The sequence below is a fragment of the Macaca nemestrina genome, chromosome 15 (genome assembly GCF_043159975.1).
Source record: "Macaca nemestrina isolate mMacNem1 chromosome 15, mMacNem.hap1, whole genome shotgun sequence".
Lineage (NCBI taxonomy): Eukaryota > Metazoa > Chordata > Mammalia > Primates > Cercopithecidae > Macaca > Macaca nemestrina.
The window spans coordinates 29,632,232-29,649,729 of NC_092139.1; the positions used below are offsets into that span (position 1 = coordinate 29,632,232).

A 17,498-nucleotide genomic window follows, 5' to 3' on the forward strand; every position below is an offset into this window, starting at 1 on the left:
CAGGAGGCGGAGGTTGCAGTGAGCCGAGATCATGCCATTACACGCCAGCTGGGGCAAAAAGAGCGAAACTCTGTCTCAAAAAGCAAACAAAAAATTATTCCCACCCAAAAGCATGAGGGGATGGAGACCCAGGAACACAAGAGTACCAGGAAATATGTGTGGCATCAGCTGGAAATGAGGAAAACATCCGTGTATTTGTTGAGCCCAGAAGCACTTCCAGGAGCTACATGCTGGGCTCGAATCTAGATAAGCCCGTTTCCCATCCTCAGAGGATTATCCTGAATGCCAAATAAGCCAATGAAGGGAAAAGAGCCTGGGGAAATGGCATTATTCCCCTCCTAGCTATAGCTTTTGTTTCATGTGTCTATATGAACAGGCTAATTATGGATGTGTCTTTTATTATAAGTCAAATGAAACAGTTTTTCATAAATCAGAAACTATAAATAAGTTATTATTTGCTTCACCAAAGGTGACTATAACATCTTTACTGCCTTGTGATAAAATCCATCTGATGATACAAACAAAATTGTCAGAATAATAAAGCCTTGAAACATATACAACAAAGTAACAACTTTCTGTCTCTCACAATTGGATCTGAAACATACTTTCCATTCCAAATGATGGCACAGAATATCAATACTTGCAGTTCCCTAAATATTGATTCTCTTTCCTGCCTTTGTATTAATACATGTTCTTCCCTCTGCCTAATATTTTTCTCAGTTTGGCAAAAAAATTTTCATATGTTAAGGTTCAGCCCATAAATTACTACCTCTGGAAGACTTTCCTGACGTGTCAGGCTAAGTTATTTTCTTCCTTTCTATGCTCCCCAAATCCCCTATTATAGATATTATAAGATTGCGCTGGAATCATTACTTTACATATCAGTTTCCTCCTCCTCCTCCTTCTCCTCCTCTTCCTCGTCCTCCCAAAGTGCTGGGACTTTAACCTCCTCAAGGGAAGGGGCCGTAGCTTAATCATCCAGTGCCCAGGACAGTGCTGGACATGGTAGCTGCTCATTATGTGCATTTGACAAGCATTAACTGAGCACTTACTACAGGCTAGGCACTGTGTGAGGCTCTGAAAAAATAAAGATGAATAAGGAACTCAGAGACTGACAAGTAAACCCACAGTAAAAATACAATGCTAAAAAGCAGGTGTGCACAGAGTTCTATGGGAGAACAAAAGAAGGGTGTCTTATCTGTGGTGGGGAGGGGAGCACCACAGAGAAAGGGGAACTCAAGGACAGCTTCCAGGTAGAGATGAGATTTAAGCTAAGCCTTGAAGTATACAGCGTGTGCAATTGCCTGGAAATGTGGGAGAGCATGGCACATTCTGAGCGGATTTTTTTTTTCTTTTTTTGAGACAGAGTCTTGCTCTCTTACCCAGGCTGGAGTGCAGTGGCATGATCTCGGCTCACTACAAACTCCGTCCCCCGGTTCAAGTGATTCTCCTGCCTCAGCCTCCCAAGTAGCTGGGATTACAGGCACATGCCACTACTGTCTGGCTAATTTTTGTATTTTTATTAGAGATGGGGTTTCACCATGTTGGCCAGGCTGGTCTTGAACTCCTGACCTCAAGTGATCTGCCTGCCTTGGCCTCCCAAAGTGCTGGGATTACAGGCGTGAGCCACTGTGCCTGGCCATTTGACTCTTGCTTTTTGAAATCTAGCCATCCTGCCCTCCCATGTGCTCCTGGGGCCAAGAGCCAGTTCTTGTGGGTCCTATGGAGGGCAGTTCATCTTTTGCAGTCAAGTCTACTTTCTCTTGGGTGACTTATGGATATGACAGCATCTCCCAGAAGGCTGGGGACACTGCATAGCGCCTGGTGCTGAGTGGATGCGGAGAAATGACGGCTAAATGGAATTACATACTCTTCACCTTCTCACTCAACTTTCTTAGGACCAAACACAATTACTTTCTATTAGACTTTAGCTTGAGGAAAGTACTTTCCCTATAGGAGATTCTGCATACTTTAAGGTATAAGAAAAGGAACACTGGATAACCCAATGCATTTCCCTTTTTGTCTTTCTCCCAGGAACATTTCAGCCAAATTTATAGCTTATGTGTTGAGCATGGGGATGTTTGGAAGTAGCAATTACTTTTTTCATCCTTCAACCCCCAAATTTTATGTTTCATCCTTCGAAGACTTACATAAAGACATTATGGTTTTTAAAAAAATTTAATTTTATTTATTTATTTATTTTGAGATGGAGTCTCACTCGGTTGCCCAGACTGGAGTGCAGTGGTACTATCTCGGCTCACTGCAACCTCTGCCTCCCAGGTTCAAGCGATTCTCCTGTCTCAGCCTCCCAAGTAGCTGGGATTACAGGCATGTGCCACCATGCCCAGGTAATTTTTGTATTTGTAATAGCGACAGGGTTTCACCATTTTGGCCAGGCTGGTCTTGGACTCCTGAGCTCAGGTGATCCACCCACCTTGGCCTCCCTAAGTGCTGGGATTACAGGCGTAGAGCCACAAGACATTATGTTTTAATCTGTAAGCTGCCTCAAGACATCCCCAAAAGAGGTGTGGTACAAACCTAAGCTATATCCAGTGCCTCCCTATCTGCCAACGGACTCTATTGGTTCTCTAAAAATTTGACTAAGATGAATTACAGCATTTGGGAAGTAGCTAGGGACCTCTGAACAGATAACTGCTGACAAGCCAGTCAGCCAGTGGAGTATTTTTTGAGCATCCACCTTGAAGCTAGCATGGAATTTAAAAATCCTCATTCCTGCTTATGGTAGGAGGTGAGGAACAGGGGGTCTTCTACATAAGCCTGCTCCAGCATTCCAGTGCTCTGGGGACTTAAAAGTAGCTCCTTCTCAGTGAAAAGCTGGCAACCTGGTTTATGCAGCTCCTTTTCTGGGATACTCAAGCAAGGAGCATCTCACAGCCCATCCGGATCCATTACGAACATCACAGAGTCTATCCCGGCCACATCAGGAGTCAGGATCTGTGGACTCAGGTCATAGGCAAATGTCTGGGCCAGAACTAAACACTGGGATGGATCAGACACATGGTGGGGCTAGGCCAGTATTAGTGTATTCTCTAATATTCTCTAGGTTCTGTTTTCCCCAACCAGGTTCTCTGGGTACAATCCTCAGAGCCCACGAGCACATTCCTAGGAGGGGAAATGGGGTGGGGGCAGTCAAATGACAGCATCTAAACCAGGGAACAGGACATGAGGTTGGACTGGCATTGTGTGTGTGTGTGTGCGTGTGTGTGTGTATTAGAGGCTAAGGAAGATGGATCAGGGGTCAGACAATTCTAATTCATGCTGCTTAATCCTGTCTCTGCCACTCACTTTCTCTGTGACCCAGACAATCCTCTGCCTTCCCTGGGCAGAACTCCTGAGGCTAGAGCAAGGGTACTACATTCCAGTCATAGCAAGTCCAAAGCACTCTCTGCCGTTCACAGTTCCAGGTTCTTTCTGCTGCCTCCAAAGCCCATTCTCTTTAAGCACATTAGCAAACTCCTACTCATCCTTCAAGGTCTAGCTCAAATGTCACCTCCTTTGTTAAACCTTCCTTAGCTCTCCCTGTCAGAGCTAGTGGTTGCTCTCTTTACTCCCGCAGTACTTTGTACACACAACTACCACAATGTATCATACCCAGCTGTGGATATGTCTGTTTTTCCCACTAGATTGAATTCCTGGAGAACAGAGATGGTGTCATATTTATTTTGGTATCTGTTATAGTATTTAGCACAGTGTCTAACACAAGAAATAATCACTGAGTTCATGAATGAGTGAACGGTTGATCTAGGAGGCACTGCCTGGATATCAAGGAAGGGATTTCATCTTGGGAAGATTTAGTAATACACATGAAAGCACCAAGCACAATTCCTGGTATCTATTAGAGGTTTCAAAAAACACTTGCTGAAATTCAAGCTATTGTGGTTTGACTTCCTTGCTTGATGAGGTAATAGGTTCCATTGTTCCATTTGAAAAAAAAAAGAGATAAAATCCACTAAAGGAAAAAAGTCCCATTCACTTTTAGACAGAATGACCTTGCTTTCATCTCTTTACACCTAGATCCATTAATCAATCATCAACCATGTCAGAAGTCTAACCTTTACAGCTCAGTTAGCCAATTCTTAAGATGTCTGTCACCCTTTAAGTGCGGAAAGAGGTGTAAACCCAGAGGAAAGTGAGAAAAATCTCAGAATGCAAGCAGAGACCAAAATAGCTGGACTGAGCCAAAGACATAGAGATCATAGACAATACGATGTGATTGGTCTGCCGGCCAGAAGGCAGGATTTGGGTTCCTGAGAAGCCAAAGCTGAGAAGTCCCGGAGTGGTGGCAGTGAAAAGAGAGAGCAGAGAATACCAAGGAGAACAAAATGTGGACAGAAGAGGGAAGACAGTGGCAGACAGCAGAGGCGGTGGTGAGGTTAGAAGTGGCAATGGGGGTGGCAAGAGGCAGATCTCTGGCAGTGCCGATAAGTGCTTCTGGAAACAGAGATGACCGTGGGGAAGGATGGAAAAGGTGGGTCAGTTAAAACAGTGGGGTCTCCAGGGGGCATTCGGGAGCATCACAGCTGAGTGGGAGCCTGAACCAGGACCATACGGGCCTGGAGAAGGAGTGAGGAAAATGATCAGGATTAGGTGTTTGATCAGAAATGAAGGGGCGAGGAGGTATTATCAGAAAGGCCAGAGGTAAAGTCTACAAAAAAGGACCAGGCAGGAAGATATCAAATTTGGAAGCAGGGGCTAGAAGGAGGAAGAAAGAATAAAAGATCCCCATGAAAGAGTTGGGGCAACTGAGGTCATAATCTAGGGTGATGAGGTGAGCAACAGGAAACAGGCATTGGTCTCAACATGCATGGGAGTTTCAAGTCCAGTTCTAGAGGCTTTATATGCAGAGGGACTGTGACAAACTGGAGCTTGACTAAGGGAGCGTGGCCGAGAGAGTAAGGGGACCGGGAACCATGTCCTGGGAGGACAGATGAGGGGTGTTTAGGTTGGAGAAGGGAGACTGTATTAAGGAGAACAGGAGCATAAAGGAGGACATTCTGGTTGGTACAGAGGGCAAGACTAAGACCAGAATGAGAGATTATAGGACAGAGATCTTGACTCATTATAAGAAACAACTTTTTATCATTCTACTATAAAGACACATACACATGTATGTTTATTGCAGCACTATTCACAGTAGCAAAGACTTGGAACCAACCCAAATGCCCATCGATGATAGACTGGATAAAGAAAATGTGGCACATGTACAACATGGAATACTATGCAGCCATAAAAAAGAATGAGTTCATGTCCTTTGCAGGGACATGGATGAAGCTGGAAACCATCATCCTCAGCAAACTAACACAGGAACAGAAAACCAAACACCACATGTTCTCACTCATAAATGGGAGTTGAACAATGAGAACACACGGACACAGGGAGGGGAACATCACACACCGGGGCCTATTGAGGGGTGGGGGGCAAAGGGAGGGAGAGCATTAGGACAAATACCTAATGCATGTGGGGCTTAAAATCTAGATGACAGGTTGACAGGCGCAGCAAACCACCACGGCACATGTATACCTATGTAACAAACCTGCACGTTCAGCACATGTATCCCAGAACTTAAAGTAAAACAAATAACAACAATAATAATAATAATAATAAAAGAAATTACAGGCCCTGTGACCCCAAAGATATCCCTGAGTTTAAACACTGTTTTTCAAGGTTTTGTTTACTTTGCTTTGTTTCTTTTTTTTTTTTTTTTTGGAGGCTCATAAACAGGTCTATTCCCTGGGGGACAAAAAAAAAAAAAAAAAAAAAAAACAACTTTTTAACAGTCAGAGATCTTCCAAGTGTAATAACAATGATACTAACTACCATCTTTAGAATGCCTACTAAGTACCCAGCACAGCCACTCTATTGTGCTAGGCACCCTAGAATGCAACAATTCCATGAGGCAGGAATTATGACCTCCCAATTTACAGATGAGGAAACAGATTCAAAGAGGTTAAGTAATTACAGCTGGCCCTCCATATCCATGGATATCTTGCGGATATGGTAGGCTATAAGGGACTTGAGCATCCACGGATTTTGGTATCTGAGAGGGTCCAGGAAGCAACCCCTTGTGGGTATCAAGGGATGATTGTATCCAGGGCCCTAAAGCTAAGAAATGGCAGAATTCAGGCATATTCCATATGGCCAGAGTGTTGGACAGGCAGCCCTTCCCCCTCCCAGGACCTCCTAAACCTCGCACTCCTTGAGTGCAATGCCTTATCTCAGACAATAGTGAGCTCAATACGCTGGTGCTATGTCAGGGTATGGGACCATCAGCTACCCAGTTGTCCAAACCGGCAGCCTCATAGGACCCACGACTTTTCCCTCTCCTTCACTGCCCACATCCCAATTTCTTTTTGTTTGTTTGTTTTGAGACAGGGTCTCGCTCTCAGCCATGGCTCACTGCAGCCTTGAACTTCTGGGCTCAAGTGATCCTCCCACATCAGCCTCCTGAGTAGCTGGGACTACAGGCGTTTGCCACCATGCCTGGCTAATTTTTCTTTTTAAATATTTTGTAGAGACGAAGTCTCGCTGTGTTGCTAGGGCTGGTCTTGAACTCCTAGGCTTAAGTGATACACCTGCCTTGGCCTCACAAAGTGCTGGGATTACAGGCGTGAGCCACAGCACTCTAGTCTTTTACCAAATAACTGTTGGTCCTACCTCCTAAACATCGAATGTTTATTTCTGTCCCTTCATTCAATAAATATTTATTGAGGACCTACTATGTACCAGGTACTGTGTGCTAGGGCTAAAAGAGCAAACAAAAACATTCTAGTCCCAGCCTGGCCAACATAGCAAGATACCTCTCTACAAAAAAAAATTGAAAAACGGCCAGGCGTGGTGGCTCACGCCTGTAATTCCAGCACTTTGGGAGGCCGAGGTGGGCAGATCATGAGGTCAAGAGATCGAGACCATCCTGGCCAACATGGTGAAACCCCGTCTCTACTAGAAATACAAAAATTAGCCGGGCATGGTGGCGTGCGCCTGTAATCCTAGCTACTCGGGAGGCTGAGGCAGGAGAATCGCTTGACCCTGGGAGGCGGAGGTTGCAGTGAGCCAAGATCACACCACTGCACTCCAGCCTGGCGACAGAGCAAGACTCTGTCTCAAAAAAAAAAAAAAAAGAAAAAAGAAAAAAAGAAAAAATTAGCCAGGCGTGGTGACACACCCCTGTAGTCCTAGCTACTCTGGAGACTCTGGCAGGAAGATCCTTGAGCCCAGGAGTTGGAAGCTGCAGTGGGCTGTGGGCGACAGAATGAGACCGTGTCTAAAACAGAAACAAAAACAAAAACCCAAAACACCTTTCTAGTTACTTTCTAGTAGTTACGGTCTAGTGGAAGAAACATGTGGGAATAAGTGCTGTGAAGATAGAGCAGGTTGGAGAGATGGAGAGTGATGGGACAGCTGTTTATGGAGGGTGATCAGGGACAATCTCTTTGAGCAGGTGACATTTAAGCAAGAGATCTGAAGGAAGTGAGGGAGTGGACCCTGTGGCTACTAGGAAAGAATGTTCCAGGATAGGGGAACAGTAAGTGTGAATGCCCTGAGGTAGCTTTAAGAGCTTTCCATCTCTGCAGTCAACAGCCTTTATGATGTGGTCCCTGACTCCCTCTGCAACCCCTTTTATCTTTCCCCACCTAGTGCTCTGTGTTCCAGTGAGTTCCAGTTCTCCCGGCCGTTACACGTATTGTTCCTTCTATTCAGTTCACTCTTCCTTCCTCTCTCTTTGGGGAGTCTTGAACCCTTACATCTATTTCAGAAAGTCCTTGTACATCCCTGTCAGTCCCCCATCTGTTTCCTTATCACAATTCTTATCACACTGTATTGTAACCACATGTTGAATTATCTGTCTCTTCCTTTTGACTCTAAAATGCATATATGTCCTCCTCATCATTGTCACCCTAACAGCTAGCACAGGGCCTGCCATAACCATGACAAAATGGACATGTTCGGTGTCACTTATAATTGACTACGTTACCATTTAGAAACGTCTGTTAGCACTGGCTCAGTAGCCAGCAGCTTCTGCTCTCTGTGCCTTGCTCTGCTGTTATCTCTGGGTCCCTCACCTTGCCCATCTCCTTGGTCAATCCTAACTTGAGCAAATGGTCCACAGCAGCTTCAACCCCCCACACTAAGATACTATTGTATCACTGTATACAGGCATGAATGGTGGCCTAAGATCATTCTTCCTCATCCATTGCTATATTGGCTTAATGCTTACAACTGGGTTTTTTTCCTCAGTTTCTTTTTCTTTTTTTTCTTTTTTCTTTTTTTTTTTTTTTTTTTTTGAGACAGAGTCTTGCTGTGTCGCCCAGGCTGGAGTGCAGTGGTGCGATCTCGGCTCACTGCAAGCTCCGCCTCCCGGGTTCACGCCATTCTCCTGCCTCAGCCTCCTGAGTAGCTGGGACTATAGGCACCCGCCACCACGCCCGGCTAATTTTTTGTATTTTTAGTAGAGATGGGGTTTCACGGTGTTAGCCAGGATGGTCTCGAACTCCTGACCTCGTGATCCGCCCGCCTCGGCCTCCCAAAGTGCTGGGATTACAGGCGTGAGCCACTGCGCCCGGCCTTTTTCCTCAGTTTCTTTCTCTGGCATTCAAGTTCTAAGCTGAGACTGCTATGACCCTAATCTATTTTTCAGGGTCTCAGATTCCCTGCCTAGTTCTTAGACAGCCTCCTCCAGAGAGTTTGACTGTATTCTCAATACACCTGGGAGCTGAATGGGGTCCTAGCTAAAAAGACAGCTCACTTGGGACCAAGATGCTACCACATACCAAATATTACCTAACTTTTCTCTTTCCAGCTGAGTGCCCCTGGGCAAATGACCTAACTTCTCTAAGCATCACATTCCTCATCTGTTAAATAGATGTTTAAAGAAGGGTTGTTAGGAGGACTCAATGAGATGATGCACGTGGTAGGTAAAATAATGACCCTTCAAAGACTTCCACATCCTAATCCCCCAAACCTGTGAATATGGTACCTTACGTGGTAAAAGAGACTTTTTAGAAATGATTAAGATAAGGATCTTCAGATGGGGGAGATGATCTGGATTATCCAGGTGGGTCTAATGAAATCACAAGCATTCTTATAAGAGGAAGGCACGGGGGCTTAAGTCAGAGAAGGTGTTGGGAGACATGGGTTATAGCAGTGCTGCTGATGCTAGAAGGGGCCACAAGCCAGGGGATGTGGGCAGTCACTAGACACTGGAAAAGGCAAGGAAGGGATCCTCTCCTAGAAACTCCAGCAGGAATGCAGCCCTGCCAATAACTTGATTTCAGTCCAGCAAGACCCATTTTGGACTTCTGACCTCTGGAAATGTAAGATAACAAGCCTGTGTTGCTTTAAGAAATAAGTTTGTGGTAATTTGTTACAGTAGCAAGAAGCATTTAGCAGATTCTGGCATGTAGTAAGTGTTCTTACAATGTTATTGTCTATTCCTGCTCCCATACTCCTTGGAGAGAACCCGCTGAAAGGCAGAGACGCTTGGCTCCATTCCCGGCTCCCCCACCAACTTGCTCTTAGTGATTTTTTTTTTTTTTTTTTTTTTGAGATGGAGTCTCACTCTGTCACACAGGCTGGAGTGCAGTGGTGCGATCTCAGCTCACTGCAACCTCTGCCTTACGGGTTTAAGTGATTCTCCTGCCTCAGTCTCCCGAGTAGTTGGAATTACAGGTACTTGCCACCATGCAGGGCTAATTTTTGTATTTTTAGTTACTAAAAATACAGGGTTTCACCACGTTGGTCAGGCTGGTCTTGAAGTCCTGACTCAGGTGGTTCACTTGACTCGGCCTTCCAAAGTGCTGGGATTACAGGTGTGAGCCACCGTGCCCGGCCCTTGGTGATTTTTAATAAGTCATTTCCCCTCCTTGACCACCACCTTTGGTTATTGCTGCCAGACCACATCACTGGGTCTCTCTGATGACTCCTCAGGGATCAGTCCTATCACTGTGTCAGTTCCCTCCACGTCTTGTCTCACCAAAACCCTGCTTCCTCCTCTACCCATATAAGTGAGGTCCCAGCCTTGCTGCTAAGACCACCTGAGTTATATGACTAATTTGTAAAATTTCATACTGAAGGCATGACCATTCAGGTATCTAGAAAATACACTGGTCAACGATACTCAGCAATCATCTCATTTAACATACTCATTTTGCAGAAGAGAGAAAGAAAACTCCGGGAGGGAAAATGACTCATTCCAAATCACAGAGCAAGCTGGTAAGGAAGCCAGACATGGAGGCAAGCATCTCTGCCTCTCGGAGGGCTTTCTGTCATGCCGCACCCTCTGCACTAGCTCTAGTTTGCCTCCAAATGCTGTCTCTTTTCTTTTTTTTTTTTTCTTCTTCACTTACAGCCAATCTAAAAAGGGCCCTCAGGATCGCCCACAATGCCCAGCTTAGCTTCTTGACAAACACCTTAATGGCGCAGCATTGCCTGTTGGCTGCCATCGGCTCTTGAGTGGGTGGTAAGTGCACTAGCGGGAATTCCCTGGCGCTCTGCAAAATGTCCTTGGCCCACTCCCAGGAGGCCACCACAAGCCAGATGATCACCATACCCGGGGAGGTGGCACATTTGGGGTTTTGGGTCAGCACTGGGATGCCCAAGTTTTGCAGTTCTGGGGAGGCCTCTGCCCACAGTCAGGAGTGTGGCCATGGTCTCATTCGCTCTCTGGAAAAGGAGAGGCCATAGTCTTCCTCGCCCTTTCCAAGGCCCTCCTGCAAATCTGCCAATTTTCTGTCCCCCGAGGCTCGACTTCTTGATGAGTTAAGAAAAGGGAAAAGTGAAGACAAAGACCAGTGGTCAGGTCTCAGTGTTTTTTTAATTTTAATTTTAATTTTGGAGACGTAGTCTCGCTCTTGTCATGCAGGCTGGAGTGCAATGGCACGGCTTTGGCTCACTGCAACCTCAGCCTCTCGGGTTCAAGTGATTCTCCTGCCTCAGCCTCCTAAGTAGCTGGGATTACAGATGCCCACTACCACGCTCAGCTAATTTTTTGTGTTTTTTAGTAAAGATGGGGTTTTCACCATATTGGCCAGGCTGGTCTCGAACTTCTGACCTCAGGTGATCCACCTGCCTCAGTCTAACAAAGTGCTGGGATTACAGATGTGAGCCACCACACCCGGCCTAATTTTTTAAAGACAGGGTTTCACTCTGTGGCCCAGGCTGCAGTGCAGTAGTACAATCTCTGCTCACTGTAGCCTCAACCTCTTGGGCTCAAGCAATCCTCCTGCCTCAGCCTCCCAAGTAGCTGTGACTGTAGGTGTATGTCACCACACCCAGCTAATCTTTGTATTTTTTGTAGAGATGGGGTTTCGCCATGTTGCCCAGGCTGGTCTCAAACTCCTGGGCTCAAGCGATCCTCCCAGCATGGCCTCCCAAAGTGCTAGGATTACAGAAGTGAGCCACCACAGCCAGACCAAGCCTCAGTTTATTAACTGCAACAGGGAGATGGTTGAACTAAATAAGCTGTTAAGTCATGTTAAAAAGTTCCATTATTTTAGCCTAAGTGGACTGACCGTGAAGCTGATCTTCAGGTTCCTCATTGTCAGTCTTAAAGTCCAAATTATTTAGCATGACACTACAACCCTTACAATGTGATGCCAATGTACCTTTCCAGCCCTATCTTCTTTAGTAGAGATGGGCTTCTGCTGTTTCGCTCAGGCTGGAGTGCAGTGGCGCAATCCTAGCTCACTATGACCTCAAACACTTGGTCTCAAGCAATCCTCCAGCCTCAACCTCCTGAGTAGCTGGGATTACAGGCATGAGCCACTATGCCCGGCTCTACCAGCCTCATGTTCTGTCCTGTACCTTCTGCCCTTCATTGCTTACCTCACGTACCCCAACCTCTAGCTATACTGACCTAATTGTGTTGCCTGGACACATCCTGCAGAGTCCTGCCTCTGCCTTTATTTCATTCCCTCTCCCTAGAATTCCTTTCCCACATGTACTCTGACCTCCACATGGTGTGCTACTTCAAAATGCAACTTGAATGCCACTTCAGGGAGGGCTATCTGCCCGGGGTTAAATGGACTTTCTCTGTGCTCCCAATGGTGTTATATGTATCCTCATTTATAGCATATTTTGTATTACATTATAAATAATGGTTTACATGCCTGTAGTCCCCTTTGAACTCATCCTCATGGTAAGTTACAGCCTGGTGGGAGAGATAGGCATGGAAATACTAAACATTTCATTACAGTGGTAATAAGTAGAATGAAAGAGAAGAGCCAGGAGCTACAAAAGTGTGTGGCAGGAGATACAGGCTGTGATATCAGGGATGGCCTCCCTGAGAACATGACATCTCAGCTGACATCTGTGAAGGAACAGAAGGCTAGGTGAAGGCTGAGAATGAGCATTCCAGGAAAGAGTATCTTACTGAATTCCTGAATGGGAAGGAGCTGGTATATTAGAACAAGAGAAGGAAGGACAGGGTGACTGGAGTCTAGTGACCAATGGGGAGAATGGGTGGTATAAAAAGAAGTCAGAGAGATGGGAAGGACTCAGTCACGCAGGGCCTCATCGGCTTCATTAAACATGTTTTTGTTTTTGTTTTACACAGGGTTTTGTGCTATGGCTCAGGCTTGAGTGCAGTGGTGTGATCTCTGTCCACTGTAGCCTCAGCTTCCTGGGCTCAAGCAATGCTCCTGCCTCAGCCTCCCAAGTAGCTGTGACTATAGGCACATGCCACCACACCCAGCTACTCTGTATTTTTTGTAGAGATGGGGTTTTGCCATGTTGCACAGGCTGGTCTCAAACTCCTGGGCTCAAGCAATCCTTGTGGGTGCCGGGTCCAAGGGAGTTTATAATATTGTTCTTCCAATTTTCATATGCATTTGAAAGTTTTCCATAATAAAACTAAAAAGAAGTGATAGTAGTACAGTAATAATAGTTTAATCTTTGTCCTAAGAGTCATTTTAAGCAAGGTGAGTGTGGGAGTAAGATGATCAGATTTTGGGTTGTTTTAATTTTTTTGTATTATTCAATATTTCAATCATTCAGAAAGGCATAAAATAATAAAATATATATTGGAAAATCACCAGCCAGCTTTGTCAAACATTAGTTTTTGTCATATTGGCTTCAGATATAACTGACTCCTGAGTGGATTGATTGATTAATTGATTGATTGATTTTTGAGACAGAGTCTTGCTTTGGCTGGAGTACAGTAGTTCAATCTCGGCTCACTGTAACCTCCACCTCCCAGATTCAAGTGATTCTTGTGCCTCAGCCATCCAAGTAGCTGGAACTACAGGCACGTACCACCACGCCTAGCTAATTTTTTTGTATTTTTAATAGAGATAGGGTTTCACCATGTTGGCCAGGCTGGTCTCAAACTCCTGGCCGCAAATGATCTTTATACATACATATGTATAGAGAGAAAGGAGTAAAGAACAACTCCTGACTTTCTGGCCAAGTGCTTTTGGGGCCCTTTATGCCTCCTACGTGTTTGTGGCATAGAATTGAGTCTTTAAATTACTGCTAACAGGCAAAGCCAGGGCTCATGCCTGTAAGCCCTTTGGGAGGCCAAGGTGGGTGGATCACCTGAGCCCTAAAATGAGTACTCACCCATAAGTTGTGCTAAGAAAGCTTAAAAGCATTCAGGGCAGGAGCCAGCAGCCAGAACAACTCAAGAAGAAGCCCCAGTCCCTCTACTTCCTCAACATGGCTCTAAGCAGGTCGCTCATCTGCTCAGAAACCTTTAATGACTCCCCTCAGCCTTTGGACAAAAGCCAAATGCACAATCTGCTCTCAGCCTCCCTCTCCAGCCTCTTCTCCTTATACACTCTTACTAGAAACAGCAAGTAACTTGATGCTCCAGGCACATCATATTATCCACTGTTTCCTAAACATGCCATGCATTTTTGTGGAACCATGGTTCATCTTTTTCATTGTCTGGACGGACCCACTCACCCTTCTCCATCATTCTCCTTCCTCAAAGGTTCATCTCAAGTACCACCTTCTTCCTGAAGCATTCTCTGGCTTCCCCAACCTCAACTGGGGAACCTCATCTCCTCCCTCTTCAGTGCTTCCCTACACCTTGTTAAACCTCTAGCATGCATTCATTTATTCTCCAGAAAAGGTACCGACTTTTGTGTGCCAAGCACTATTCAAAGAAGTTGATGGGAATTAGATAACAAAATTAATTTAAAAATATTTATCACATGTCCAGAATGTATCATTCACTGTGCTAGGTACTGAGGAGATATTGGCTGTGGTTTGTTCTTCCTGTTTTGAGTTCAAACAATACCATACTATAGGGCTAGGCATTTCCTAAGATTAGTCTTTTGGGTACAATGATAATTTACTTTTATTAGTTCTAAAAATACCTCTTTCAAGGACTGGAGTAGGACATACTTGAAAGTAGAAAAGACTGGCTAAAAGGCTAGAATAATAATCCAGAATGGGAAACTTGCATAGTGGGCAGAGTGCTGAGCCCAAGAATAGAAAACCTAGCTTCTGTTCTTTGCTTTAATTTTTTTTTTTCTTTTGAGACGGCGTCTCACTGTTTTGCCCAGGCTGGAGTGAAGTGGCACAGTCTTGGCTCACTGCAACCTCTCCCCCCGGGTTCAAGCAATTCTCCTGCCTCAGCAGCTGGGATTACAGGTGTGCTCAGATAATTTTTGTATTTTTAGTAGAGATGGGGTTTCACCCTGTTGGCCAGGCTGGTCTCAAACTCCTGACCTCAGGTGATCCACCTGCCTCAGCCTCCCAAAGTGCTAGGATTACAGGCGTGAGCCACCATGCCCGGCCTGCTTTAATGTTTATGAGCTATGTATGGGTCCTTAGACATGATGATAGACAATTCACATCATCTTTGAGTCTCCATTTACTCACCTATAAAGTGAGGACAATGTCTTCCTTATCTACCTCATGGTATTGTTGCCAGGACCAAATAGGGCCACATACACAGCATATGGGAAGTGCAAAGCACCTTACAAATATAAGCAGCTATGAAAGTAATATGACACCCCACGGTAAAAATAAGAGAAAATGAATTAAAAATACAGCAGACTAGATCCAGCGTATGTAAAGGGAAGAACTTCCTAATAAGGGGGTGTTTTTTTTTTTTTTTTTTTTTTCTCCAGACAAGAATGAAGATATACTGGAGGCCATGATCACAATGAAAGAATATTTTGATTTGGGAATATGTTGGTGCTTCTTAGTAGGTCATCCCCACCCCTCCAGTCATTTGGGGTCAAGCTTCCTTGACTGCAGCTTCAAACCAAAGACTGTTCTCCATCTCCTCAGCACAAATCACTCAAAACCAGTCTCAAGGGCAGGAATCCATAAGTCCTGGGTCTAGGAGTCACACTCTGTTACTTATTCATGTGGCCTGTGATAATTGACTTGTCTCTTTCAGCCTGTTCTGATTGTCCTCAGAATCAAGTTGGACACTAGGAAGGCCAGAAAAGTATTTGAGGAACATTCTACTCAGCAAATAAGAGAAGTGGTGCTTTTAATAAATCAAATGAAGGAAGCCAGTTAGAGAATCAGTGGGACCTCCTGATGTGTAAGATACAAAAGACTAAAGAAAGCATAGGATCCTGTTCTTTGAGCTTCAAGGGGTTGGGGGTTGTGGAGAAAAATAAAGCAAAGGAGAAGACAGACTGAATAAAAATTTTTTTAGGCTTGGTAATGAAAGATCATAGATATGAAATAAAAAATCAATGATAATGAAAAATGCTTTCAATTTAGAAATCAGGAGAACTGGGAAAAGTTCTCCAGTAGTTCAGAATCATCTACTATCAAGTTCTGTGCCCTTGGGCAACTCAATTCAAGAAGTATCTAGTAAGTGCTGTTGTAGGTACTGGGTGATCTCTAAAGTCAGGGTTATCTCTCAATTTCTTTTTTTTTTTTTTTTTTTTTTTTTTTGAGACGGAGTCTCGCTGTGTCACCCAGGCTGGAGTGCAGTGGCGCGATCTCGGCTCACTGCAAGCTCCGCCTCCCGGGTTTACGCCATTCTCCTGCCTCAGCCTCCGAGTAGCTGGGACTACAGGCGCCCGCCACCACGCCACCGGCTAGTTTTTTTTTTTGTATTTTTAGTAGAGACGGGGTTTCACCATGTTAGCCAGGATGGTCTCGATCTCCTGACTTCGTGATCCACCCGCCTCGGCCTCCCAAAGTACTGGGATTACAGGCTTGAGCCACCGTGCCCGGCCCTCTCAATTTCTTTCTATTGATGCCACGATCATTAGATGACTACCTAAAGAGTTATGAAAGAACTCAAGGGTGAGCTTGTGGAACCACTGCCAAAAGGAATAACCTTGCTTTCCACTGAAGGAAGTACAGGTTGGCAATAAGTCCCATCTCTAAGGAGGGTTTTAGAAGGCAGCTTGGACCTACATGCCCATGAGTGCTTATTTCAGATCTATGTAACTTTTTGAGATAAAGGATAAAGAGTAGAATCATTGATTGCTCACTGAATACTTAATGATGAGCATTGAGAGTCGGGGATTTTGTTCAATGTAAAAAAATAAAATATTTTGGTTGATAAAGCCCTGCCTAAGAACCAACCTTCCTCTCCCCAAAAATAATGTTTAACTATTTTTTTTTTTTTTTTGAGACGGAGTCTTGCTCTGTCACCCAGGCTGGAGTGCAGTGGCCGGATCTCAGCTCACTGCAAGCTCCGCCTCCCGGGTTTACGCCATTCTCCTGCCTCAGCCTCCCGAGTAGTTGGGACTACAGGCGCCCGCCACCGCGCCTGGCTAGTTTTTTGTATTTTTAGTAGAGACGGGGTTTCACCGTGTTAGCCAGGATGGTCTCGATCTCCTGACCTCGTGATCCGCCCGCCTCGGCCTCCCAAAGTGCTGGGATTACAGGCTTGAGCCACCGCGCCCGGCCTTAACTATTAAAAAATAAATAGGGCTGGGCGTAGTGGCTCACGCCTGTAATCCCAGCACTTTGGGAGGCTAAGGCAGGTGGATCACTTGAGGTCAGGAGTTTGAAACCAGCCTGTCCAATACATCGAAAACCCATCTCTACTAAAAATACAAAAACTAACCGGGTGTGGTGGTGCATGCCTGGAATCCCAGCTACTCAGGAGGCTGAGGCAGGAGAATCGCTTGAACCCGGGAGGCGGAGGTTGCAGCGAGCCGAGATCACCCTGCTGCACTCCAGCCTGGGCAACAGAGTGAGACTCTGTCTCAAAAATAAATAAAAACAAGTAAGTAAATAAATAAATGACAAACTGGCTGGGGTTGCCTTAAAAGTGTTTCCGGAGAAGAGAGAAGAAAATGACAACTAGAGAAATCAGGGAAAGTTTATTGGAAAAGCAGGGCTTGAGCTGAAACTTTATGGAAAGGTTTCAAATGAACGTGCAGAAGGAAATATGTGACAATGTCCAGAGAAACATGGGCAGCCTGTCTAAGGGTAAAGGAGAAATTGAGCTTGTCTGGAGTAAGTTTGCATTATCGATAAGCAGTGGGAAATACGGCCTGCTAATGGAGAGGTAGGGTGGAGTCAGACTCCAGAGGGCTTAAAAGACAGAA

The 17,498-nt window shown here is 45.2% G+C and overlaps 2 protein-coding genes across 5 annotated transcripts in view; one reads left to right on the plus strand and one right to left on the minus strand.

The window, feature by feature from the left end:
• The window catches only part of LOC105496256 (MMP24 opposite strand), a 134,878-nt gene that overhangs the window by 34,057 nt on the left and 83,323 nt on the right, over window positions 1–17,498 (plus strand). For 2 of the 3 annotated variants that reach the window (XR_011613394.1, XR_011613398.1), the window contains one exon: window positions 10,367–10,477. The exons of the other annotated variant lie outside the window; for it this stretch is intronic. The gene's annotated coding sequence lies outside the window, so the exon portion shown is untranslated. The remainder of the gene's footprint in view (window positions 1–10,366; window positions 10,478–17,498) is intronic. 3 annotated transcript variants of the gene reach the window in all.
• The window catches only part of LOC105496258 (matrix metallopeptidase 24), a 52,842-nt gene that overhangs the window by 32,401 nt on the left and 2,943 nt on the right, over window positions 1–17,498 (minus strand). Inside the window, exon 1 of one of the 2 annotated variants that reach the window (XM_011766493.3) lies at window positions 874–1,032. The exons of the other annotated variant lie outside the window; for it this stretch is intronic. Within the exon in view, the coding sequence (XP_011764795.1) occupies window positions 874–1,026 (153 nt within the window). The 5' untranslated portion in view covers window positions 1,027–1,032. Of the gene's footprint in view, window positions 1–873; window positions 1,033–17,498 lie in introns of those variants that run through there. 2 annotated transcript variants of the gene reach the window in all.